The 24,219-nt window shown below is 62.7% G+C and overlaps 1 protein-coding gene across 3 annotated transcripts in view; it reads right to left on the bottom strand.

Annotated features, from left to right (window-relative positions):
- Positions 1-6,468: 6,468 nt before the first annotated feature.
- The window catches only part of KCNQ1 (potassium voltage-gated channel subfamily Q member 1), a 324,161-nt gene continuing 306,410 nt past the window's right edge, over positions 6,469-24,219 (bottom strand). For all 3 annotated transcript variants that reach the window (XM_049096377.1, XM_025451838.3, XM_049096378.1), the window contains one exon: positions 6,469-7,686. In XM_049096377.1, coding sequence (XP_048952334.1) covers positions 7,462-7,686 — 225 coding nt within the window. In that variant the 3' untranslated portion in view covers positions 6,469-7,461. The remainder of the gene's footprint in view (positions 7,687-24,219) is intronic.

The raw sequence follows: 24,219 nt of genomic DNA, 5'->3' as shown, positions 1-24,219 counted from the left end.
CCAAGTCGATTGTTGTGGCCTCCTTTTCCTCTCCAGAGGCCTTTTGACGGAGTCCTGTGGACGGGAGAGGGGATTTGATTAAGACCCTTTGAAATTACTTAATGACATTACCCACCGTCCCGACAACCCCCTTTAGAAAGCCTTTCTTGAGGGGCCTCCCCCGCCTCCCATTCCAGGACAGGCCCTTCTCCCAGGCAATGCTGTGGTCCCCGGGGGCCCCGCCGTGGTCAGGGCCCCCGCATCTCCTCCCCCTCGAGTGCCTGGGGCAGCCCTACCCCAGGCCCGGCCTCTCCCAGCACGAGCCTCCTCTCCCTGGGCCTGACGATCCATCTCCGACCTGTCACCCCCATTGTCCTTGGCAGAGGGGCCGCAGCCCCGCCTTCTCGGAGCGGCCTGAGGGTTCTGTGCGCCAGCCCCAGACCCCTCAGGCCGGTGCTCTGGCCTCAGGGGGGCTGAGGCTGGCAGGGGGTGTCTTGCGAGTAGCTCCTTGAGGCTTTTGAGGCCAGGGCATCTCAGTCTCCTGCAGGGGCCGCTCATCCCCACGGACCCTGGCCCCCACTGGCCTTCCCTGACCGTTCCAGAAAAAGTGAATGGAGGTGAATGAGTCCCTAGGCATAGTGTTAGTCGGGTGGAGCCCAGCAGCTTTCCTGTTCGTTGGTTTGCTCTCGAGACGTCCACATGGGGACAGATCTGCGGTGCTGTGGCACATAAGGGCACGTTCCTGAGTTTGGCAGTCCGTATACACACTCCGTCCGCCCTGAGCTCTGTGAGCGCTGTTGCTGGTTCTTGGGTGTGAGGCTGCTGTGGCTTTTGTACTGTCGTCTGCTTCGCGCCCTGCTGGCAGCTCTGGTCAGTGGCCACGACCATCTGAAGCTCAGAGACGCCAGGTGCTCTGCCCAAGGATGCATAGCAAGAGAGTGGCTGAGCCAGGATGGGACCAAGAGGATCCTGGCTCTCAGACTCTAGTTTTTTCTATATCCCCACTACCTTCCCCGATGTTCCTGTGAAGTCTTGCACTGTGTGTGTTTAGGGGGTGGTGGTAGTGGGGGAGAAAGAAACAACCACAGTGAATTCACTGGGGTTTGGTAGATTGAATCATCAGGTTTGTAACAATTTCTTGAGGTTCTGTGTGTGTGTGTGTGTGTGTGTGTGTGGTTCGGATGTTCTTGCATGCAGGAGCAATGGCAGCTTTGTTGGAATCAGTGGCCATGCCTTGATGGACCACCGGGCGCTGGGCTGTATTGGGTAGCCATGCTGCTTCCAGGTTTCTTGGCCCACGTGGACCAGTAGAGGAGCTGTGTTCAAACCACCTGGCAATGCCCTGCATCTTTTCCTCGGACCCGGCCTTTCTGGCATTTCCATCTAACCCAGAAGGCCAGTCTGTCCCTCCCTGCCCCCCGGTTTCCTAGCCTGGCAACAGGCTTCTTTGTCACTGGAAGTCCCGCTTCTTCTCTGGGGTTTTTCCAATGCAAAGTCACACAAATAGGTGTCACGTTGGGCCAGCTCTGGCCTGGAACTCGGTTTCCCCCTCTGCACCAGGCGGGGAGGACCCATGTGGGCCCCGAGGCTGCTCTGCTCGAGTGTCTGCCTCCCCGCAGTACCATCTCTGCACCCCAGGAGCATCCCTGGGACTCCCTCACTGTGTGTTTTGCAACATCCTACCGGCTTCCTGGGGCGGGAGCCAGGCAGGAAGACGGCTGCCGGCATGATTGATCCAGGCAGCCCGGGCCCCTGCTTTGATGCTGCTCAGAAAGATCACACGCTTCCTACAGGCTAGAAACCGGGAGAGAATTTCACCGAGCAGGGTGTGGAGGGGGCTGGGTGGGAGGGGAGAGGAGAGGGTGTGGGGGGGTTCAGAGACGTGGGCAGGTGGGAGGCATTGTGGTGTCCCAGCGACACACTGTCCACTCGATCTTGACACCTCTACCTCTGCAACCTGAGGAAGCAGGAGGCCAGATCCAACAGACAGCAGGATGATCCCCATCCTGGTGCCTCACAGGGGTGCCGACAGGAGGGCCAAAGGAGGTCACGGAGGGACCTAGTGGGAGGGGTGGTGCTCCAGCCTCAGGGGCCTGGGCTTGGCAGACAGACCACTGTGCTGACAGCCCCTAGCCCAGCCTCCGCCCAGGCCTGGTGGGCTGGAGCTGGAGGTAACTCCCCGATGGAGCAGGTGAAAAAACAGCAGCTGGCCAGGGAGGTCGGAGGTCGCCTGCCTGGGGCTTCCGTGCTGCCTGGCGGCAGGACCTGCTCTGCCCACCCGCCAGCGCCCTGCTGCATGATGGCTTGGAAAGGGCCCAGGTGGGGGCTGTTGGCTGCAGAAGGCCCTATCCCCGGGCTCCTGGCACTCAGAGGTCAAGGGAAACTGGAATTCTATCCAGCTCTGTGGACAAGCACGCTGCAGGCCCAGCTGCCAGGGACCCCAGGGCCTCGAGGGCAACAGGGACTGAGCCAGGCCCAGGAGGGGGCTGCCGTAGGGGGCTGAGAATGGTGAGGTTGGAACACCTTTTCAGACCTCCAGGGAGCCACTGGGACCCAGGGCTCGGAGGTGGTCCTGGAATGAAACCAGGGCATTGGAGCAGGTGGGTTTCCAGCGAGCTGGGAAGGGCCCCCCACCAGGGAGACTGGCTGCATGAAGGGAGGTCTCCAACCCTCCAGGTGACCCCCACCCCCAGACTCCCACAGGAGGACGCTGTCTTGGGGTTGTGTGTGGGGCCATCCCAGGATCCCTGGCCACATCTGCCTTTTGCCACCCTATCTCCCACCCCAGCTGTCTGGCCATGCCAGTCAAAACACCTGCCTGATTTCTTCAGGGCATAGGGTGGTAGACTCCCCTCCCCCATGCATCCGTCAGGTGGCACAGGCTGGCGGTGCCCTCCCATGCCCTGCCATGCAGACCTCCCCCCACAGTGCCAGTAGCTTCTTTCCAAACCTTCATTTTTTTTTTTTAGATTTTATTTATTTATTCATGAGAGACACAGAGAGAGAGGCAGAGACACAGGCAGAGGGAAAAGCAGGCTCCTCGCAGGGAGCCCGATGTGGGACTCGATCCCGGGACCCCGGGGTCACACCCTGAGCTGAAGGCAGATGCTCAACTACTGAGCCAACCAGGTGCCCCTCCAAACCTTCATTTAACTAGCCCTTCCTGAGTACCCAGTGCCAGGCTTCTGGGGTCTGACCTCTCCTTGTGGTCTGGGAGTCCAGTGGCCCTGCTGGTGGGCACTGCTCCTGACCCCAGCCCGGTGGGTGCTGCCGTGCTCCCTGGCAGGTTGGGGCCTGACACAGCAATAAGCAGGATGTGGGCCTGGCCAGAGACTGGGGGCTCTCAGGGAGAAATGCCATCGGGGGGTGGGCAGGGCTGCAGCTCACAGGGCCTCTCGGGCCAACCTGCTGGGCCCGCCGACGGCTTGCTCTGGCTTCTGGCAGGGGCCTGGATGTGAGGCAGGAGGGTCCGGGAAGCTGCTCTGAGGGCTCATGCGGCTCAGGCAGGTGGGTAGAACCCAGCACCCAGGCATCTCCTAGGCTGTTTGGCTGCCTTTATTAAGCATCTACTGCGTGCCAGACCTGGGCCCAGAGCCCCCATGTCTTATCTCCATCAGCCCCACCCCCACACCCCTTTGAGGGGCACCTTCACCATTCCCATTTCACAGACACGGGGTAGTAGGAGTGTGGGCCTATTCTACCCCCGCCCCCCTAGCTTCCGGCCCCTTGCCCAAAGACCAGGAGAGTCCCGGGTTGGGCTGACACAGGCCTCAGACACCAGCCCCCGCTGGCCAAGCCCAGCGCCCGAGAGGTGCCATCCACCCGGCCGGCTCCCGAGAGCACAGCCAGGGGGAGGGGCACTGGGGCCCAGGATGGGGAGACCCCCAGCAGCCCCACCCTGCTACCCCGGCAGATGCTCCCAGCACCCATCGGACACTGAGCACCTCACTGAGGGAGCCCAATTTGGAGACAAAGGCCGGGCACTGCGGACAAATACTCATGGACACCGTGAGCAGTGAGGGCCAGGCGGCCGCCGCGAGGCCCACAAAGGGGCTGGGGGAGGGGGCGTGAACGGCCCGGGCTGCACTTGCCACCGTTGCCCGGGCGACGGCCCTCTCCCGGAGAGGTCTGCTGGGCCATTGTCCGGGGCACACAGGACGTGTCATACACCAGATGGCCGTGTGCTGTCTAAGTCACTTATCGGGGGGCAGAGTGAAGGAATGCGGCCGGCACGGCGGGCCGGGGCGCCATCTGTTCCCGCAGACCGCGGGCACCGGGCGGGCATTGAGCGCCCGGCCAGCCGGCCCAGCCTCCACCGCGGGCTTTAATTAGCTAATTCCATAATTGGGCTTTATTTCAGGTAAATTGCATTTCACACCCGAGAAGGCCGCAATGGCCCGTCCAGGAGTGAAGCACTCAGGCACTTTGTGTGCAGTCGATAATACGGGAAACAAAGCCGGGCTGGGTGCAGGGGCCGTGCCCTGCCCAGATGGGCGGCCCCAGCCGGAGCGCACCGAGGGCCCCGGGGGCTGGGGGCCAGGGTGCCGGGGCTGCGGGGGGCCGGGGGCCCCAGGGAGCCGCCGAGGGCCCTGCTCTGCAGCCAGCCGCTTCCTGGGGTTTCCACAAATATTTACCCAACAAGGAAACAACAGCTTTTGCCTTTCCAGTAATTGTTGCTCGCTCCCCTCCCCCGGTGGGTGCAGGCGGCGGGGGGGGGGGCGGGAGGCCCCGGGCTCTGCGCCGCCCCTCCTGTCCTTGCCTGCCCTGGCCAGCGCTGCTCAGGCCGGATACCCAGTCCCCACAGTGGGAGCCCCCGGGGGGCGCCGGCCCAGTGGGGCTCAGCATAGCGGGACCTGGGGCCCTCCCCGCCTGCTCCGTCAGAAACCTGGGTTGCCCGTCCTGACACTGGCCACCAGCTGCTTCCAGGGGCCTTGGGACAGCCGGTCCTCTCTGTGTCAGCCGCCCCCAGCCCTGCCGGCCTGGGAACGTGGGTGGGCTCTGGAAGGGAAACGGGAGGGTGAAGTGGTCCCAGAGGATGGAGGAACAGTCAGGTGTGTTCAGCGGACTTAGCCATCCCCTCACCTGGCCAAGCGTGTCTGCATCTGTCAGATGAAGCGGAGGACTTGCTGGGGGGCCATGCAGAGGGCGGTGGGCACCCATGGGGCACGGTGAAGACAAGTGGGTCCCCCCCGCATGTGCCTCCAGCCTGCTTGAAGCTGGGCAGGCCCAAGCGAGCACCGTGTTACTGATGGAGGAAATAAAGGCCTGTGAGGGGGCAGACATGTCCGTGTCGGGCCCTTGGAGCCCCACCATTCCCTGCACCTGCCCCAGGAGGGATCCAGTCTGCGCTCCTTGAGTTCCTGGTGGGTGGGCCTGGACATGTCCCAGTGCCATAGGAGGGCTTCCGGGTCCTTGGTTGAGGGCCAGCCTGGCCCGGGAGGGGCAGATGGAGAGGACTGAGTGTGTGCCCCGAGGCAGCTACCCTCTTGCCCAGGACCCGGAGCTCCACCAAGGCCAGGCCTGGACTGCATGCTGGGTCCTGGCAAGGTGCCTGCCACCCCCCAGGGGCTCAGGGGCTGCTGGGAGACGGGCAATGACCACATCTTAACAATAGTGGGTGGCAAGGGCTGCCCCAGGGGGAGGCTCCAGGGCTACAACAGCCCCGACTGGGGCCGTGCCAACCAGGGCCAGAGCTTCTGACTGGATCCATGGCCTCAGCAAGCTCTCTGAACACCAGCCCCTTCCTCTGTGAAATGGGCAGCCACCTGGACACTGTAGGAGTCCTGTCCACTGGGCAGGAAGGGAAGAAAGATGGACCCAGGAGGAGGTGGGGCACCCCGATGTCCATAGGTCGGGGGGCAGGGGAGGGCAGGAAGACTAGGGCGCTGTCCTGTCCATACCAACCCTGTGGCCCAGGAGCTGAGGGTGGAGCTGGTGTGGGGGACGTGAACCTACAGGACAGGGTCCCCGAGCTCCACCCCCAGTGCTGGCCTCTGGGCATCACCATCTTGTCCATCAGCCCTGTCCCCTCGAGGGGTCCTGAGGCCTGGAGGGCTGCTTCTCATGAGGGGCTTGCAGGGAGGGCTTGCTGCAGGAGGGGGCTTTGAGCTGGGCCATAGACCAAAGAAGTGACTTCAATACGAGGAGGTGAGGGCTGGAAGGACGTTCCAGCAAAGGCCGGCGGGCAGGCCGTGTTTCTGGCCATGTTCCTTCCGTCCACTCAGCTCTTATGGACAGAGCTGATCCGGGTGCTGGCTCTGGGGCTGGGGCGGTAACGGCCTGGCCTCGACATGCTTCTGGGCCAGCGTGGGAGACCCTCCTCACAGAGAGCGGGGGGCTCCGTCCTTGTCCCCTTCCCAGGCCAGGGCACACAGAACGAGGACACCCCGGAGTGTTGAAAGCGGGGCGGCAGCTCGACAGGAGGACGGGGTGGTCCCAAAGGCGGACCGTGCCCTCCGTCACCAGGGTGAGTGCTGGCCCGACACCAACTCCGTGACTCCACGTTTATTAGGAAAAGCGCCACAATTAAAAATCAAAATCACACCGTGAAACTCATTAAAACACAGATTCCAAATCACCACAAATTATTCTGATTTCTGTGAGACATGACGCCCAGGAGGAGCCCCTGTCTTGTGCGGGGATCGTGACACCCACGCGCCCCCTTCGCTCAGCAGCCGCCCGGGGCCATTCTTCCCAGCGGCTCAGACCTGGTGTGGAGTGGAGGTGGGGGCCGTGCAGGGGGCAGTGGGCAGGAGAAGCTGCCAGTCCAAAGTGGGGGACGTTCCACCCCCAGTGGACACCTCGGGGACAGCGGTGGCCTCAGGGTCCCCTCCCCCACAGTCCTGGCCCCCTGAGCCGGCGTCTCTGCAGAGTGGAGAGCACGGCCAAGTGGAGAGCACGGCCCAGGCCCGGGGCCCTCCGAGTGAGGCTTCTAGGCCTTGATCATGGTCATCCTGGATTTGGCATGGGCTGGGCCTGCCCTGCCCTGCCTGCCTCCTCCCTGGGTCCTGGGTCTGAGCCTGGGGGTGGGGTACCCATAGACCCTGTCCAGACTGTCCCTCTGTCTCCACTCAGGAAGCCCCTGGGCCACCCAGGTGGGCCTTCATGCACCTGTGCTGTTTCTTGGCCATACATGGGATGGAACAAGTGCCTAGGATGCCAGCCCCCCTGGGGAGGGGTGGTTGAGACTGAGCCCTGCCACTGTGTCCCAACTGCCATACAAATGAGGTGGGGGGCCAAGGTCTCAGAGCAGAGAGGGGCCCCCAGACCCAGTCAAGTTCTAGTACCCACTTGCTGGGGCTCTCAGGGTGGCCTGGCCCCTGGGGGGCTGTGGGGCCTGGGAAGGAGGGGCTTGTCTCTTGAGCCTTTGAGGAAGGTGCCAGTGACCTGGGGGGTGGGGTGCCCCTGCTGGGTGGGAGGTGGGCCAGGCTGAACAGGGCATCTCTGCACTTTCCCTTGCAGGCCTGGGGCCCCAAGCCCCCATCAGGACCCCTCTTCGGGACCCCTGCGGGGCACAGTTAGCTGTTCGTAGGTGGGCAGGGTGTTGCTGGGCAGGAAGAGCTCGGGGTTGATGGAGCTGCAGGGCTGAACCACCTGGACCCCGCTCCCGCTGGGGGGGCGGCCACCTGGGGGGCCACCATGGTACAAGGAGAGGAGCTGGTGAAGCATGTCCGTGATGAGCACCAGCCTCTGGTCCAGCTGTGTCACCTGTGGAGACAGGAGCAGGGATGAGTCTTGGGTGGGAGCAGCCCAGGTGAGCAGGTGGCCTTGGGGCCTGGGCTTGGCGGCCGGGGTCGGGGGGTTGGGGGAGGGGAGGTGCCTGCAGGTGTGAGCTGTGCACACCCGCGTGTGCAGGGAATGTGCATCTGCATGGCAGTGGCCCCCTGTGTGTGTTTGTGCTTGGGAGACATGAGGGTACAGGGAGACCCTCCCCTCCACCGCCTTCTGCAAGTGGAACAGATTATTCTCCCTGGGAAGTGCTGGAGGGTCGTAGGGTCTGTCCTCTGTCTGCCCCTCTGTCCCCCTACCAGCAGCTGGTCTTCCCAGGGAGCCAGAAAGTCAAGACCCCCTCTGCACCAATCTCCCAGGGGTCAGGCTGGGGCGCTCCTTCTGGCCACATGACCCAACACCCCTTTTATCAAAAGCCTGCCCTGCTCTGAGCACTGGAGTTGTCCATGGTGAACAGACAGGGTCACCCGGCAGAACCAGAAACAAAGGTGGGGGCCATGTAGACTGGGGCCAACAGGTACATTCCCAGTAGAGGCTGTTGGATGTCCAGGAGCATGAGGCCAAAACTAGCCCAGGGAGGTGTGGGGAGTCAGGGTGCACCCGGGTCTGGCGCTGCTGAGAGGCACCTGCTTACAGAAAGTAGGCCAGCAGGGGCTGTGGGGCCTGTGAGTGGTGAGCCGGTGGACAGGGTCCAGGCAGCTGCTGGATCTGGAGAGGAGGTGCAGCTCAGACTGGGGTGGCACTGGGGGGTCAGGCCCTGGGGCAGCTGCTTGTCCGAGGTCCCGTCACCCCATCACCCAGGCCCAGGGGGGCTGCTCCTCTATTTTCTCAGGTAAATCTGACGTGGGAACTTAGGCAATAAAGGGAAGTGGTGCAGGGTTTCTCTGTTTGGCTGGGGAGGGGCCTGGAGGCCACTCGGCTCTCTGACCCCCCCCAAGCTCACCACCCCCATCCCCTGACGACTGTTGGACTCTCTTGTTCTCTGTAAAGCTGTTTGGAGACCACAGACTAGACCAATACCCCAAACCGCAGACACAGACCCCGAGGCTCCCGGAGGAGAAGGTCTTGCTCTTGGTCACCAACTGGGACCCCTGCCTCTTCCATGTCACCCCTGCACGCCCGCCCCTGGGCTTCCATGCTGGGAAGACAAGAGGGTGAGGTGGGGAGGGGTCAGGGCTAAAGCAAACGGTCCTGGGAGGGGGTGAGAGTGGGGATCCCAGTGGATGGAGCTCAGAAGGCTGGGTGGACGCTCACAGTGAGCAAGGCAGGAGGGGACACGGGGTGGTGGGACTTGCTTGCCATCACACTTAAGCCCCACCCCTCTTCTGACCCCTGGGGCGGGAGTCACCTGGGCTTCCCGGGCCCTGCACACCAGTGGCATTGAAGGTGGCATGTCCCAGCGTGGCTCCGTGTCATCTAGCGGCGCAGGCCCCAGCTCAGGGATCAATTGGTTTGGCATTAATTAAAGCAGCAAATATATCACAGAAGAGAATTTGTGGTTTCATAAATTTTCACTCAGCAGCACTTGAACATCTGTGGAGGCCCCCAGATGTGCAAGTGGGTATGGAAGCCTTTATAGGGTGTTCTTGGACAAAAAGGAAACAGCAGTGTGGTTGGGATGCGGCAGGGGTGAGGGGGTGCGGCACCATCCTGCGGGCCGGCGGCCGGGGCAGGCAGAGGTGTAGCGCCTGCTGCTGGGTGGCCCAGGCCTTGCGGGCCCCTCTGGGCCCCTGCCCCCTACCTCCTACCCCAGAGCTCTGCCCCCTCTGGGACTTGGCAGCTGACCTTAGTGCCACCCCCTTCCCACCCTTGGCTGCTGTGGGCTCCGCTGCTGGCTCTTAGCAGCCCGAGGGTGCCCTGCCCAGCATCCAGGCCCTGTGGTAGCCTCTGCTCCCTCGATGGCCAGTGGAGTTGGACACTCTTCTGCTCTGGGGCAGGGTGTCAGGGTGGTCCTGGGTCCTGTGGGCTTTGGAGGGCCCAAGCGAGGGTGAGGGCAGGTAGGTCCTGCTTGGCCTTGGGCCCCGCTTTGTCACTTTTTGGAGAGATGGCCCCCAGAGTGGCCTTGTCCCACGTCCTCCCTTTGCTTGAGCACAGGGAGCCTTTCTCCGGCTCACATGTAGGACTGATGGCTCAGTGGGCTGGGGTGGCTGCGTGGCCACACCCCAGCTACAGAGAGGTGCATCCACCTGGTGGGGGCCCTGGGGAAGGTAGCCACGCGCAGGGACCGGGAGCCGTTCCCCGGAGCTGTGGGGGCAGATCAGTTTTGGGGATCTCAGACCTCACGGTTCCTTGCAATCTGATAGAGACTGAAAAGACAGGGCCGACAAAAGGGCCCTTGTTCCTGGCCTCGACTCACCAGATTAATAACCACAGACGACGCACGCGGCCCTCCGAGGAGAAAAAAGCAATTAGAGTAACAGCTAGCGAGAGGGCCCCAGGCGGCTGGTGATCAAACCCAAGGCGACGGGGTTCCTGTGTGATGTGGTTATGAATTTGTTTTCAAAAGAAAATCTTGAAAAAGAGTCTTTCAAGGGAGGTTTTTGCAGGACCTGCTCAGCCTTGATCCCGGCTCTAGACCTGCTGATGGCCCTGGCCCCTTGGGTGGGAGACAGGCGGGGGCGGGGGGCGGCATGCTGAGGCCGGGGATCCAGGGGAGGGAGCCCCCCGCCCGAGAGGCAGCTCGTGGTGCCCTGGGGCCCCCCCTGATCGGCGTCTGCAGGTGGGGCGGGACCTCTTCCCGGACATCCTAGGGCCCTGGGTAGGGTCCCAGGGCAACTGGAACTGCAGACTGGCTTGGACTCACCTGGGCTGCGGGACCTGGGGGGTTCTAGGTGCAGGGCCCGGCACTGGGGAGCCCGGGGCCCCAGCTGGCTGCACCCTGGCACGCACAGCAGGGGCATGCATGGGGAGCGGCCGCGATCACTCAGCACGTCTGCACACCGGCTGTGCGTTCACTTTATCCTTTACTTGACCCCCACCCCGTCCCTCCTGCAGGCCCCTGGCTCTCCCTGGCTCCCTCACTTCACAGATACCACAGAGGTGAGGGAGTGAAGGGCCGGGAATGGGGGGGTGCCGTGGGGCTGCCAAAAGCCATCTTCTCCCTCCTTCCCTGGCTGCAGACCTGGGGCACCTGTGAGGCTCAGCTGTGCCCAGGTCCCAGCGACTCCGGCCCGCCACTGTCTTGGGAGGGCCTTGAGTCCCTGGAGACGGCTTGGAGGAAGGGGTGTGGCTGGCACCCAGCTGAGGGCAGGTCTAGGAGGGGCTCAGGATAGGGCTCCCTGGCCTGCCCCCTCCCAGCCCCCATGCTGGCCAGGCCAGGAGGGAGCCCTGTGCTGGAGAGCTCAGTGCAGAAGGCCACCTCCCCTGTCCCCCAGAGCCCCAGCCATGCCTTGAAGATCTGGCATTGGGCTCGGTGTTCTGTCTGTCTGCAGAGCTTGGGAGACCCCTGCCCACCCCTCCACAGCCCAGTCCCGGCCAGGCAGCCATCCTCTCTTGCTGGGACAGGTGCAGTAGCCTGCCAGCCAGCTTTCTGCCTCAACATGCTTCTGCATGGTGGTTCTTTCCAAACACACGCCGGGTCACGTCGCTGCCCTGCTCACACCGACCCAAGCCGCTGTCCCACTGTCAGAAGCCCGAGTCCCTGTGTGGTCCTGGCACACACACACCCTTTGCTCTCTGGCTTCCCGTCCTTCCTCCCTCTTCATTCACTCTGCTCCAGAGCTCGTGGCCGATCCTTAAACATGGTGGCCTACGTCCCTGCTGCTCCTGCAGCCTGCCCCAGCCTCCCTGCACCCTGAGATGTCACCAACATCCCTGATCTGAGGTCACCTCCCTCCCTGGCCACAGCCCTCCTGACCCTCCCACCACACCCCACCCTGAGCAGCCCGTATTTTCCCCAAGACACTTGGTGTGTGCATGTGTGTGTTTCTGTCTCTAATTAGAATGAGGCTCCAAGAGCCCGGGGCCTGGGCCCTTCCTCCCAGTCCTGGGGGCGAGCACTGCGGGGGCGCACTGCTGGGCACCTGGACTCCAGAGCCTCTGCGGAACCCCCAAACCAAGGGGACAGGGAGAGGAAGCAGGGTGCCTGTCTGTCTGGGGCGAGCTGTCCAGGGACGTCCTGCTCAGCGGGCAGCGCGGCCGGCCCTGGAGCACGCCTGTGGCCCGCGGTCCGCCCCTGGCGCTGGGCCCTGGACTCCTCGGGGCTCGGGCGCGCCCCACCCCCACGGCAAGGAGCTGACAACAGCGCCCATAAATCACCCTTTCGGTCGGGCCCATGGGGTTGGGCCGTCTTACAGGGCTGGGCATGAGTGGGAATCGATCACGGCGCTTCATAACGTCCTAATTTATGGCAGGAGACGGTGTAATTGTGTTTATGACTTTGTTTTAGTGCTTTAGCTCTTGGAGAGAAACCAGCGCGTTCCTAGTTGCTGCGGTTTCACTGCCAGTCCCCGGGGCAGCCGCTTGGCTGGAGCTTTCCGAGCTGCGGCAAGCCGCCGCGCACCACCGCCGCCGCGCACCCACCGCCGCCGCGCACCCACCGCCGCCGCGCACCACCGCCGCCGCGCACCCACCGCCGCCGCGCACCGACCGCCGCCGCGCACCCACTGCTGACTCGGCCCGCGGGCCTTCTGGGGTGCACGTGGCGGGGGCCGGGGGCCGGGGGCACACTGCGGCCGGCCTTGGAGTGAGGACACGTCTGGGGAGCGGGGGCTGCATGGCACCTGATGGGCCACCTGGGTTTGTCTCTGAGCTTGGCGACCTTGGACAAGTCCCTCGGCCTCCCCATTCCCCACGCGCTGGACAGGGATGACGGCGGAGCCTCCCTCGGTAGCAGCGGCAGGATTGAAAGAATTCATGCACAGAATTCACGCACGGGACTCTGGAAATGGTGCTCGGCACTCGGTAAGCTCCCACGAGGTGTCCCACCGTGACCCACGGTGATTCCTGCGAGTGTTTGTGCACGTCTGCCGCATGGAATGAGCGGAGAGAGACTCCTGTGTGGCCTGGCTGGCACACGTGTGTACAGATGTGTGCATGTGCATGAGTGTGCACACACGGGCTTTCTGGGACATGGGACACTAGGATGGAGAACGCACTGGCCGCTCCGAGTGTGACTACACAGGCCACTGTCCATGGAGTCATTCCCTGTGCTGCCAAGGGCACGAGAGTGCCTACCAGGACCTCTAGGCCCCTGGGCCTTTGTACGTGCTAAGGAGGTGAGCACCGCCACGGCCGGAGACCCTGCAGTGACAGAGCAGCGCAGAGGCTGAGCAGGAGCCCTCCGGGCAAGGGGCTCTGTCGGTGCCAGTGACTTCTGACGTGGACTCACCGTCACCAACACGTGTCCTTCCGCCAGGGTACCGGGCCCTGCACTCGGGGAGAGTCCAGGCTGGGGTGAGTCTCTGCCCAGGGACACAGGACACGTGGCAGCCACTTGTGTGGGGGCTCTGGGACTGGTGTCACGGCGCAGTCGATGACCTGGCACTTTGCTATGGCGACAGGGTCAGAGACCGAGACCCAGACCCCCATCCTAGCGTCTGTCCCTCACGTCCACTGCTCTTAGTATCTGTCCCTTGCAACTCCTGGTGTCCTGGCATCTGTCTCTCATGTCTCCTGGCGTCCTAGCATCTGTCCCTCGCATCCACTGCTGTCCTAGCATCTGTCCCTTGCATCTCCTAATGTCCTAGTGTCTGTCCCTCATGTCCACTGCTCTTAGCATCTGTCCCTCACATCTCCTGGTGTCCTGGCATTTGTCCCTTGCATATCCTGGTGTCCTGGCATCTGTCTCTCATGTCTCCTGGTGTCCTAGCATCTGTCCCTCACATCCATTGCTGTCTTAGTGTCTGTCCCTCGTGTCTCCTAATGTCCTAGCGTCTGTCCCTTGTGTCCACTGCTGTCTTAGCGTCTGTCCCTTGCATCTCCTGGTGTCCTAGCGTCTGTCCCTCACGTCCACTGCTGTCTTAGCATCTGTCCCTCGTGTCTCCTAATGTCCTAGCGTCTGTCCCTCGCATCTTCTGGTGTCCTAGCATCTGTCCCTCACGTCCACTCTTGTCTTAGCATCTGTCCCTTACATCTCCTGATGTCCTAGCGTCTGTCCCTCATGTTTCCTGGTGTCCTAGTATCTGTCCCTCCTGTCTGCTGCTGTCCTAGCATCTGTCCCACACATCTGCTGCTGTCCTGGCGTCTGTCCCTCGCGTCCACTGCTGCCCTAGCATCTGTCCCTCGTGTCTCCTGGTGTCCTAGCATCTGTCCCTCACTACTGTTGCTGTCCTAACGTCTGTCCCTCACGTCCGTTGCTGTCCTAGCATCTGTCCCTAGCGTCTGCTGCTGTCCTAGCATCTGTGCCTCGCGTCTGCTGCTGTCCTAGTGTCTGTCCCTTGCATCTCCTGCTGTTGTGGGCTGCAGGGTGGATGGAGGCAGCCAAGCTCTGGCAGGTGGTCTGAGCCACTGTGAAGGTCAGCCGTGTCTCATCGGAGCCTCTGGCACTTGTGACCAAAGGGCTGAGGACCTGGTCAGGCCCACCCCACGCCCCCCATAGACCCTTCTGGAGGCCTGCTGACTATCCCTTAGGAGTGCAGGTTGCTTCCTTCCCAGAGAGCACCATACAGGGAGCAGGCCCTTCTACCTGCCTCACAGACCCCTGCTTGCCTAAGAGCCACCTGTGGATGAGAGGGTCTGCCAGGGAGCTCAGTGCTGCCTCGTTTCAGGTTGACTGTGGGCACAGGTCATCGTGTCTGTGTTCACCGGGCTGGCACAACCTTGCCCACCCTCCGTGCCCAGCCCTAGGTCCTCCCTCTGCACAGATACCCCCAGGTCTGGGGCCCCAGCACCTCACCTCCATGGCACATGGGTCTCATGGCATCTCAGCACAGCACGTCTCCAAGAGTCCTGCCCCCAGTCCTGTCCTCCCAAGTCTCAGCTGCGGTCCTGCACGCTCTAGAACACAGGCCCCGTATCCGACTGCTCTCCTCTCCCTCACTGACACCCCAGCCTGGACTGGCCGCATGCCTCACCGGCACTGTTAGGTCACCACTTGCCACCAGCTTTAGCTCACTCCCACTTGCCCCAGACAGTTGCCAGGTGAGCTTCTCCCTGCTGACCTGAGCTTTTGCCCTCCGTGGAGTTCCCAGCCGGTGCACCCAAGTGAAATGTCATCTTCTGCAGCCCCTCATTCAGTACCCCTGGCCCACTTCTCGGGTCCCGAGCACATACGTCCCTCTCAATCCTGCCCCAGGGGGCCTTTGAACTCACTCTCCCCTCTGCCACCACATCCTATCACCTCAGCTCGTGTTGAGAGCAGCCATCCCTGACCTTCCCAACCAGGAACCTCCTCATCTGACCCTCACTGTTCTATTGGTAGCCCTTACCACTCCCCAGTGTGTCCTGGGGGCTCCCCTTCTACCAACAGAAGGCTCCCGAGGCCAGGCCTTCAACCGCTGTCACTGTGGTATCCCCAGAGGGCCTCCCAGAGCCCGGCATGCAGTGGGTACTTGGTAAATACACGTGGGATAGAGTTGGTGCTCCACGAATACTTGCTGGGTGAGTAGGTGAGACCCCTGACATTCTCCTGGGGTCCCAGTGCCAGGCTGCAGGGAGAGGTCCTCCAAGCCAGATGCTTGCTCCCTCCCTGGAGCAGGGGCCAGGAGTATGGCTTACACTGCTGGCTGGGCCTTTTCACTGTCATTGATTTATAAAGGCTCTTTGTATATTAAGGAAGTCTTTCCTTCAGCATGTACATCACACATGTTTTTCCTTAGTGTGTTTTTTGTGTCGTGAACCGATTTATGACAATCATAATTATTATTTTTTGGCTTGCTGCAACAAAAGTCTTATTTATTTGTTTGCTTTTTCACGTAGTGGGAGTTATCCCTCTCTTTCTTTATGATTTCTAGATTTCTGTGCAGGGTGGTCTTCTGCATTCCAACACTGAAACTTTTTTTTTTTTTTTTAAGATTTTTCTTATTTATTTGAGAGACTGCATGCGCTCGAGGGAGAGGGAGCTCAAGCTGGGGGAGGGGCAGACAGAGGGAGAGAAGCAGACGACTCCCCACGAAGCAGGGAGCACAACACGGCACATGGTCCCAGGACCCCGGGATCATGACCTGAGCCGAAGGCAGATGCTTCACCGACTGAGCCCCTCAGGCACCCCTTTTCTGGTGCTTTTCATACTTTTCCCATGCATCTTTGATTGGCACGGGATTGATTTTGGACTACAGACCAGTTTTCAGTGATGATCCCGATGCTGCGTGGCACTTTAGGGGGTAACCTACCAACCCACCACTGCACTGGATACCCCCGTACACGCGGAGCTCCTCGTGTTTCTGCCTACCTTGCTGTCTGCACTCAAACACAGCAATGGCAGCCCCTTAACAGGCTCCGGGCAGCCCGGGGTGGCACAGCGGTTTAGCGCCGCCTTCAGCCCAGGGCCTGATCCTGGAGACCAGGGATCCAGTCCCGCATCGGGCTCCCCGCATGGAGCCTGCTTCTCCCTCTGCCCATGTCTCTGCCTCTCTCTCTCTCTCTCTCTGTGTGTGTGTCTCTCATGAATGAATAAATAAAATCTTAAAAAAAAACAAAACAAAACAAAAAAAAAACAGGCTCTGCCACTGGCCGGTGCTGTGTTCTCTCACTGGCTGTTCTCTCCGGAGGGGAAAACCTCAGTGGCTCTGTCCCGAGCATCCAGCAGGAGAGGCCGCGGGGGAGTGTGGACCAGCTCACCTGGACAACGGTGGCCCCCTCTGCTCGGGGCCCCCACGGTCTGAGGGATCCCGTTTCTCTGCTCAGAACTGGGAGAAGACTGTACCCTGAGCTCTGAACAGAGGGCGACGTCCCAGGGTGGTGGCTGCGGGGTGCTGTGTAGCCTGAGCCCATCCCTGCCCTGTTAGCCCCAGCCTCAGGGCGCCCCCTGTCTGTCCCCGCTCCTGCCCCACGAACACCCTCCTGGGTTCTCCCGTGGCGAGTGCCCTTAGCTCGTCTGCAAGTCTGTTGTTTCCTCCGTGAAGCCTCCATGGGTTCTGTACTGGATGCTCCCCCAACTCTGGCCTCTGTCGACCTCTCCTCCAGAGCTCACACCTGCTTCTTGTTGCCCCCCGTCCCCCGCTGCCCTGCAGAATCCGGGTGTGCTGTGATCGTCAACACAGTCCATACCCGTGGACACTCGATCCCCTGCCCTCCCCACCCCTGCGCCTCCGTCGGGGCCGACACATCCACAGCCCCACCAAGCCCTGCTGAGGCTGCTGTTCCTTCTAGTAATGCCCGAGGGAGAAGGGGGCTCATGGGACACAGGGGGTCAGTGGCAGGGTCAGGGGGCCTGGGTGGGGCAGCCAGGAAGCTGCCCACAGCCACCAGGCAGGGCGGGGGGCACTGGGGGAGACCCTAGGCAGGGCTCGGGACTCCCCAACGGGCTGGCTAGCCCCTAGCCGGGCCTCCGGGGGGTCCTGCCAGCAGAGGCCAAGCAGGGGCGGCCACCTGCCCTGCCCACGTCCAGCCGCCCTAGGCCAGGCCGACGACGCAGGCGCCCTGCTCGGGGGGCCGGGCAGGCGGGAGTGTAGGGCAGGCTGGAGACGGGGGCTGCAAGTGAGAGGCCGTATTTGTGTTGGCGGGAGGGAGGCCCCACCGGCATCTGAGCCCCCCACCCCGCCTCCCCTCCTGCACTGCCCCTCTGACGGGCCTCGAAGTCCCGGAAGCCAGGGGGACGCTGGGCAGAACACTTCGTACCTGGAGCCAGGGAGCGCCTAGCCGCCTCCGCCAAACCCCAGGGCTGGGTGGGAGGGTGACACCGGGCCCAGCGATGGCTGGCAGGTGGGCAGGGGCTGCCCAGTGGCTCTGTCATCAGCATGCTCGTGGCCGTGGCTGCCCTGGCCAGGCCTGGCCACCCCATCCCGGCCACCCAGCAGTGCCCCCTTGACGCTCGGCTCCTCCTCCCTGCCACTCTCCCTGGCCGACGGACTTCCTATCTGTACTCATAGCCTGTCCCTGCCCCGAATAAAGCCCCTGTAGATCTCCCCACTGCTCTCTGGATAAAGACACAGCCCTGTTTTGGCCACATGGTCTGGGCCGTGTCCCACCACAGTCACTGCCCCTTCATGCCCCAGGTTGGCTTCCTCCAGTTCCTTGGATGTGCCTCTCCCTGCTGCAGGGCCTTTGCACCAGCTGGTCCTGCTTCCCAAAGAATCCATTGCTTTGCTGAGCCTGCAGACCCTCCCCATTCTTCTGGCCCCAAGGAGAGGTTCTCCTTCCTGCTCCCTCCTGGTCTGCAGGTCTGTTCCTCCGTGCTGTCCTTCCATCCCCGCAGCTGGCTAGGGTACCACTGGCATTATCTGCTTCAACATCCACCTCTCTGAAAGCAGGGGCACTGCCAGGCCATCCCTGACCTTCACTGGCTGGGTGGTGACTCTGGGCCTAACAGGCAGGGGACAGTGGGTCCGTCCTGCAGGTAGGGCAGCTGTGGTAGTCCCGTCTGAGAAGGGAGGTCGGTGAGCATGTGGTTGGGCCTCCCGGGGGCAGGGTCCTGCTCCCCTCCCTGGACAGTCCCTCAGGTCTGTGAAAGGCTCCAGGGGAGAAGGTCCCGGGGTCTTATTTAGCTCCCCAGCTCCCCAGCACCTCTGACCGCTTCCCTGCCCCCAACACCAGCCGCACCCACAGCCTGGTGTTCACATCTCTCAGGCTGCGCTCACTGTCCCCACTCAGCCAGGGGCCACGTCCCCTCTCTGGACACTCATGCCAGCCTCCCCGGTGGAGCCTGATGGCACACGCTCCCCGGCCCGGTCCCCGGATGGCTGTGGCCTGGCCCCCGACCCCACCGGCCCCGCCGCACCGGCCTCCAGGAGAGCGCCCCCTCCACGCCCACGGCTCTGCCCAGCTGGGCTCTTTGCTTTTGGACGAGCCGGTTTACCAGGTTTCGTGTGACAGGAGTACTCTTCAAGAACACTGTCCCTGAAAAGTGAAAACATTTCAAAGAAGCATCGCCTTTGACCGGGCCCGCCGCGCCCGGTGCTCTCCTCTCCCAGGTAACCGGCTCGCGGATCTGCTGTTTATCCTTCCGGCTATTTCGCAGCCCCGGCTTGCACATGTGGTGCGGATTCCCTGCGTGGCAGGTTTTAGCATAAATGGTAACATGAGACACCGTGGCTCTCTCCTTGCTTGTTTTCACTCAACACAGGTTCTGAGGTTGCCTTGTTGAGACACGTCCACGGAGCTTGCTTCCCCGGGGCGGCTGCGCAGGGGGCCTTCTCGCGGGGCTCTGGGGCTGTCTCGTGGCCGGTGTCCCCAGGCAGGCGGGGAGGCTGAAGCTCGGCGGATGAACCCCTGCGCCTGCTCCAGGGACCCCGGGGAGGGGACTCCACCCCAGGGATGGGTCTTCCAGGGGCCATGGTCAAGGCCACGCTCTGCAGTGGCCCCTCCACATGGTCCCTATACCTGCCCTTCTGCTCTCACTGGCCCCTCCTTGCCCTGCCAGGCTTACAGTCAACTGTTGAGCGATGACTTTCCTTCTTGATGAAGGTTTCTGCCTCCTTTATCTCCCTCCTGGGATGGGGCCTCCCTGCAGGTGGGTGGGCCTCCTGTGACCCCAACTCCAACGCATCTTCGACCCCCCGCAGCCACTGAGCCCTGATAGAGCACCTCCGTCCTTCAGCCGTCTCCTGTCACCAGGAGGGATCACTCCTGCCTAGCCGCTTGGCGAGGACACGCACTGAGCCCCCAGCTCCCCAGCCACTCCTGCCCAGGGGTCTCCCCTCTAGGGGCCCACTCATCTCCCACTGTGCGCCGCCTGCCCAAGAGCCTTGCACCCTTCCCTGCTCTGCTCATCCAGGATCTGGAGGAGAGGAGTCCTCCACCCTGGCCTGGGCTGTCCTCGGAGCCACCTGGCTGCTATCCCAGGTGCCCCTCTGAGAGCACCGGCCCAGCTTAGCCCTCTCCTCATCCCCAAATCACTACATGCCCCTCCCTCACCAGCGGACACCCCATCCCCAACAGCAAAACACACGAAGCCCTCTCTTGACTTTGCCACCTGTGGCTGCTGCCTGTCTCTCCTAGAGGTGCTGGCCGCTGGTCTCTGGGCCCAGGCCGCACACAGACCTCCTGCCTGCTGGGCCGCCCCTCCAAGGTCGCAAGGTGTCCAGAATGCAGCAAGTCCTCACTGGACCGGATGTCTCTCCCCGTTTGCTCCTCTCAGGGCTCCCTGATCAGGTAAGGGGTCAGGTCAGGAGTCCCAGGGCCACCCTGGCTCCTTTCTGTCACACCTGCCATCTGATGCAGCCCCAGGGATGCCAGCGTGGTCAGGGATCTGGAGAGCTCTGGAGCCCCAGCAAAGCCATCTGGAATCTCAGCCTCTCTCCTGCCCCCCCAACCCCCCACAGCCATGGCTGAGCCATCAGCACCTCCTAGATGCCACAGCAGCCTCCCACCTATGGTTCCAAAGCCACTCTGAGGCCCCCAGGGTGATAAAATAGGGGCTCTCCATATCCCCAGCACCAAGGCCGGGGCTACTGTCATGGCTTGAGGCCCATCGCAAACTGGTCACACCCTCCTTGCTGCCCTGGCTTATTTTGCTCTATCCCTGAGGGCTTACTGCTGTCACAGGCCCTTTGCACCTGCTGCCCGTAGGGCAAGCTCTATGAGCTTGAGGCTGCTTCTGCCTTCCTTCAAATATTCCCTTCAGTGCCCCTGCAGGGCCCACCAGGGCATGCCCGCCGCCTAGCTGCCGCCCTGTCCTTGGCACTCAGCACGATGTTGCTGACTCGTCTCCTCTCCTGCCTCTGTCCACTGCAGACAGTCAGTGGAGCTGGCCTTGAGGGTGGAGCTCCTGCTTGTGGTGTCGTGGTTGCTAATCCAGGGCCCGGCACATAGTAGGTGTTCAGCAAAGATGTGCAGAATGAGTGAATCACCACCACGAGACACCAGAACCGTTCAGGACAGCCCCGGGGAGGACGACCAGCAGAGGGGCTGAGGGCCTTGGCCGGCACACAAGAGTATTCAGACACGTGTGTGTGTGTGTGTGTGTGTGTGTGTGTGTGTGTGAGCGCGCGCGTGCACATGCAGGCCTCCACCAGGGCTGTGCTGAGGGCTGCGCCTGGTGTGGAAGCTGGGCATTGGCACCCAGAAAACTCAGGGGTGGTGGCAGGGATGGGGTGCTGGGAGAGCTAAGGTACAGACTGGCCGCTCTCATTCCCTGGGGGAGCCCTCTGCCTGCCCTCTAGGTGCCGGGGTGTCCGGCCTCACTGCTTTTCCCGCCTTGGTCCTGGCCTGGAGACAGCAGCCCCATGACTCAGCAGCCCAGGGCCGGGCTGCAGCTGCGGCTGACCTAGACGGGCAGGCAGCCCCCAGCCCCCGGGCCCCCAGCCCCCCGGGCCCCCAGCCCCCGGGCCCCCGGGCCGGGACCCAGCTCAGGGCCGCTCCCCCCACCCCCACTTCCTGCTCATGCTCCTAGGACAGGATTCCTTGAATCAGCCTCCCTTGAGGCTGGAACCAGGTTGGAGGCTGGGCCCGAGGGCTCTGGGCTGGGGTCCCAGATGGGGGCTGGGTGGCCCGGCCTGGAATCTGGAATCCGGCCCCTTTCCTGGCACCTGGAAGAGGCTTGTGGGGAGGGAGACGTGGGACGTGCCCGACGGCAGGGCTGGAGCCCCCCTCCCGGAACTTGCTTTCCTGGGAAAGTCACAGGGGTCTCCTCCCCTATAGGCTCAAGCCCAGTGTCCTGCCTGGAATTGAGGCCCGGCCGGGGGCTTGGGTGTGCCTTCTCCACCTCATGGAAATGACAACACTCTCCCAAGCCTGTTCCCTCCTGACTTGTGAGGCCCAGAGCCCCGAGCCAGAAGCCCCTCAACCTGTCCCTCCTCAGCCGGGCTCTGGCTCCCTGGGACAGGGGACTCAGCAGCTCACGGGCAAGACCAGCACCCATGCTCCGGGTGTGGGTGCAGCTGGCACAGCTGCCCGAGGCCAGGCCCTCCCTGCGGGCAGGGGAGAGGGCCTCCTAGAGGCTGGGGCTGGGGCGGGAGTGAGCAGCTCCGTGAGGCTTCCCACACCTCTTCCTGCTTCTCCAGCTACTGAGAACAACAAGGGACCCTCCAGGGCATCCTGTCCTCTCCGTCCTCCACTGCCCCCTCCATGGCATCTCGGCACCATGCCCACACCCCACCTTCTGCCCTGCCTGTGCTCTGCCCACCTCCCCTGCTTCAAGTCCCTCACCCTTCCTGGCTCAGCTTGGGGAGGTTCCCACATTGCTGGGTCTGGGCACTTCCCCAGGACCCATCTTGAGGGGACGGGTGGGTCTGGGGGGGTCTTGTGCTGTCACCTGGCCACAGCCAGGCACGGCAGGTGCTGTGTCATGTGGGGGGTGTGGACCCAAGCCTCTGCTCACCCCCAGCCCAGGTGCCCAGGGCCTGGTCACATTCCCTGCTGCTGCACCCCTGCCCCCACCCTGAGACCGACTGTCTGGGAAGTGGGTGAGGAGGTGGGGGAGCAGGGTGGGCGGGCAGGAAGTTGCTGGGGCTCCAGGCCAGGCCCCGAGTGCTCCAGCCCCATCTGGACATATTTGGCAGGTCCTGCTCCCTTTCTGCTCCCAGAACCCCTCCTTCCCAGGCAGGCGGACATTCCCAGCCCTCCCTTCCCTCCCCGCTGCCTGGCCCACCTTCCCTGCTCTTGCCTGCTGTCCCACCCTGGGGCCCCTGCCCTTGTGGGTCACACGTGCTCCCCTTCTTTCCGGCTCAGCAGCCCGGGTCCAGCCACACGCATACATGGGACTTGGTCTTTGGTCACCTCTCTCAGCTTTTGTGGTGGCCTTTGTAAGACAGAGATGAGAAGGGATGCTTCAGGGGGTGAGGGGGGACTGGGCCAATGTCTCCACGCTCCCCCCAGCCCCCTGTACTGCAGCTTCTTCCTGGTCCTGGGGATGGGGTTTATGTCCACAGTCACTGACCAAGTGCCGGGGCCAGAACGTGGTGGCCGTGCCCAGGGGCCCATCCTGGGGCTCAGGTGACCCACCGATCAAGGTGGTCTTCAGAGAGGTACAAATCCCCACAATTCCGGGGTCCTGCTTGGGGCTTGGTCCTAAGTGGAGGAGCCCAGCAGGGCTGGGGTCTGAGGGCAGGTGGGGGGCCTGGCTCTCGGCCTCCCCTACCCTCACATACCCTGGGTAGGGAACAGGAGGGCTGTGGTGAAGGCTATCTAGGCCAAGAGAGACAGTCTCTGGACACAAGGACTTCCCTTGGCCCAGGGCCCTGGGATTCTGGGGTCCCAGGCTTGCCCCTCACTGGTGGGTACTGCAGGGCACTGACCCCAGTTCTGTTGCTCTTGGGCCTCTAATTCGCTGGCTTCTCCAGCAGCCCATAGGCCTCCCACCATCTGCGGAAGTGGGCAGGGGGGGTGGTCAGGTCCTCTGTTTTTCTACGTGGTCCGCTTGTGGGGCTACTGCTGCACTGGTGCTGGGGGAAGGGGCAGCATGCCCCCTCCACCCAGAGGTTCCCCCTGCAGCCGTTTCACCAGCCTCCTGGCTCTGTGCTACCCAGGAGCACCCTCCCACCCCCAGCAGGAGGAGTCCGCATGGGGATCAGGTCGAAGTGGCAAAGCAAAGAAGGACGCTCCTCGGCATGGAGTCTTCTCACCCTTATGAACCCTTGACTAGGCCACCTGCAGCTCCTCACTGCTGCTCCCCTGCACTCTCGTCCCCCTCAGTCCAGCCTCCACACCCAAGCTGTGACCTTAGGAAGCTCAGCCTTGACCCTGGGTCCTGAGGCTACGAGGCCGGGGCACTGGGGGGACAGACATGGGGTATCCTTGGGAGACCAGACAGCTGAATGGTGGGGGTTCCCAGGAAAGCCCACAATGCTCGGAAGGTGAGCGGAAGGGTGGGGAGGCCTCCACCCAGGAAGGAGGCTGGGGGCTGGCTGGGGGCCCATCTGGCCCAGGCTGACCTGAGGGCTGATGAGAGATTCAGGCCCCATCCTGCGCTCCCAGCCCGCCCTTCCTGCTCCTAGGGTTGGGAGGAAGAGCTCCTGGGGACACCGGGCCTGGCTGGGGGGGACCCACACTGACTAGATTGGGTGTGGTCTGTAGGCCTCCAGGGGACCTGGGTCACTGACAGTCACAGACTGCAGGTTCCCTCTGTGTGTCTTGATCCAGGGGTCTTGGAGACCATCCTTGGTACCACCTAGGTCATAGCTCTGAGAGGCCCACCTGGGCAGGGGCCCCTGTTCTCCTCTCAACCTCAGTTAAAGGTGGGGAGTGGGTGCCCACTACTGAGCCCTCCCCTCTCACTGCAGCCCCCTCTCACACAGCGCTAACCCTCCGGATCTTGTCCAGGGACCTTCCAGCTCTATGTCTGCACATGCAGCTTGAAGTGCCTGCCTCCTTACCCACTCTTCTGCTCTTCCCAAACTTGGCCGCACATCCTCACTGTTCCCCCATAAGCCCCTGATCCTCTGCTGACCATTTCATCCCCCTTTTCCTCCTCAGCAGAGCATCGTCAGACCTTCCGTTCTCCTACACCATTGCTCCTTCACTCCATAATGGAGCTTT

The sequence above is a fragment of the Canis lupus genome, chromosome 18, assembly GCF_003254725.2.
Source record: "Canis lupus dingo isolate Sandy chromosome 18, ASM325472v2, whole genome shotgun sequence".
Taxonomy (NCBI): Eukaryota; Metazoa; Chordata; class Mammalia; order Carnivora; family Canidae; genus Canis; species Canis lupus.
This window is presented reverse-complemented; position numbering and strand designations above follow the sequence as displayed.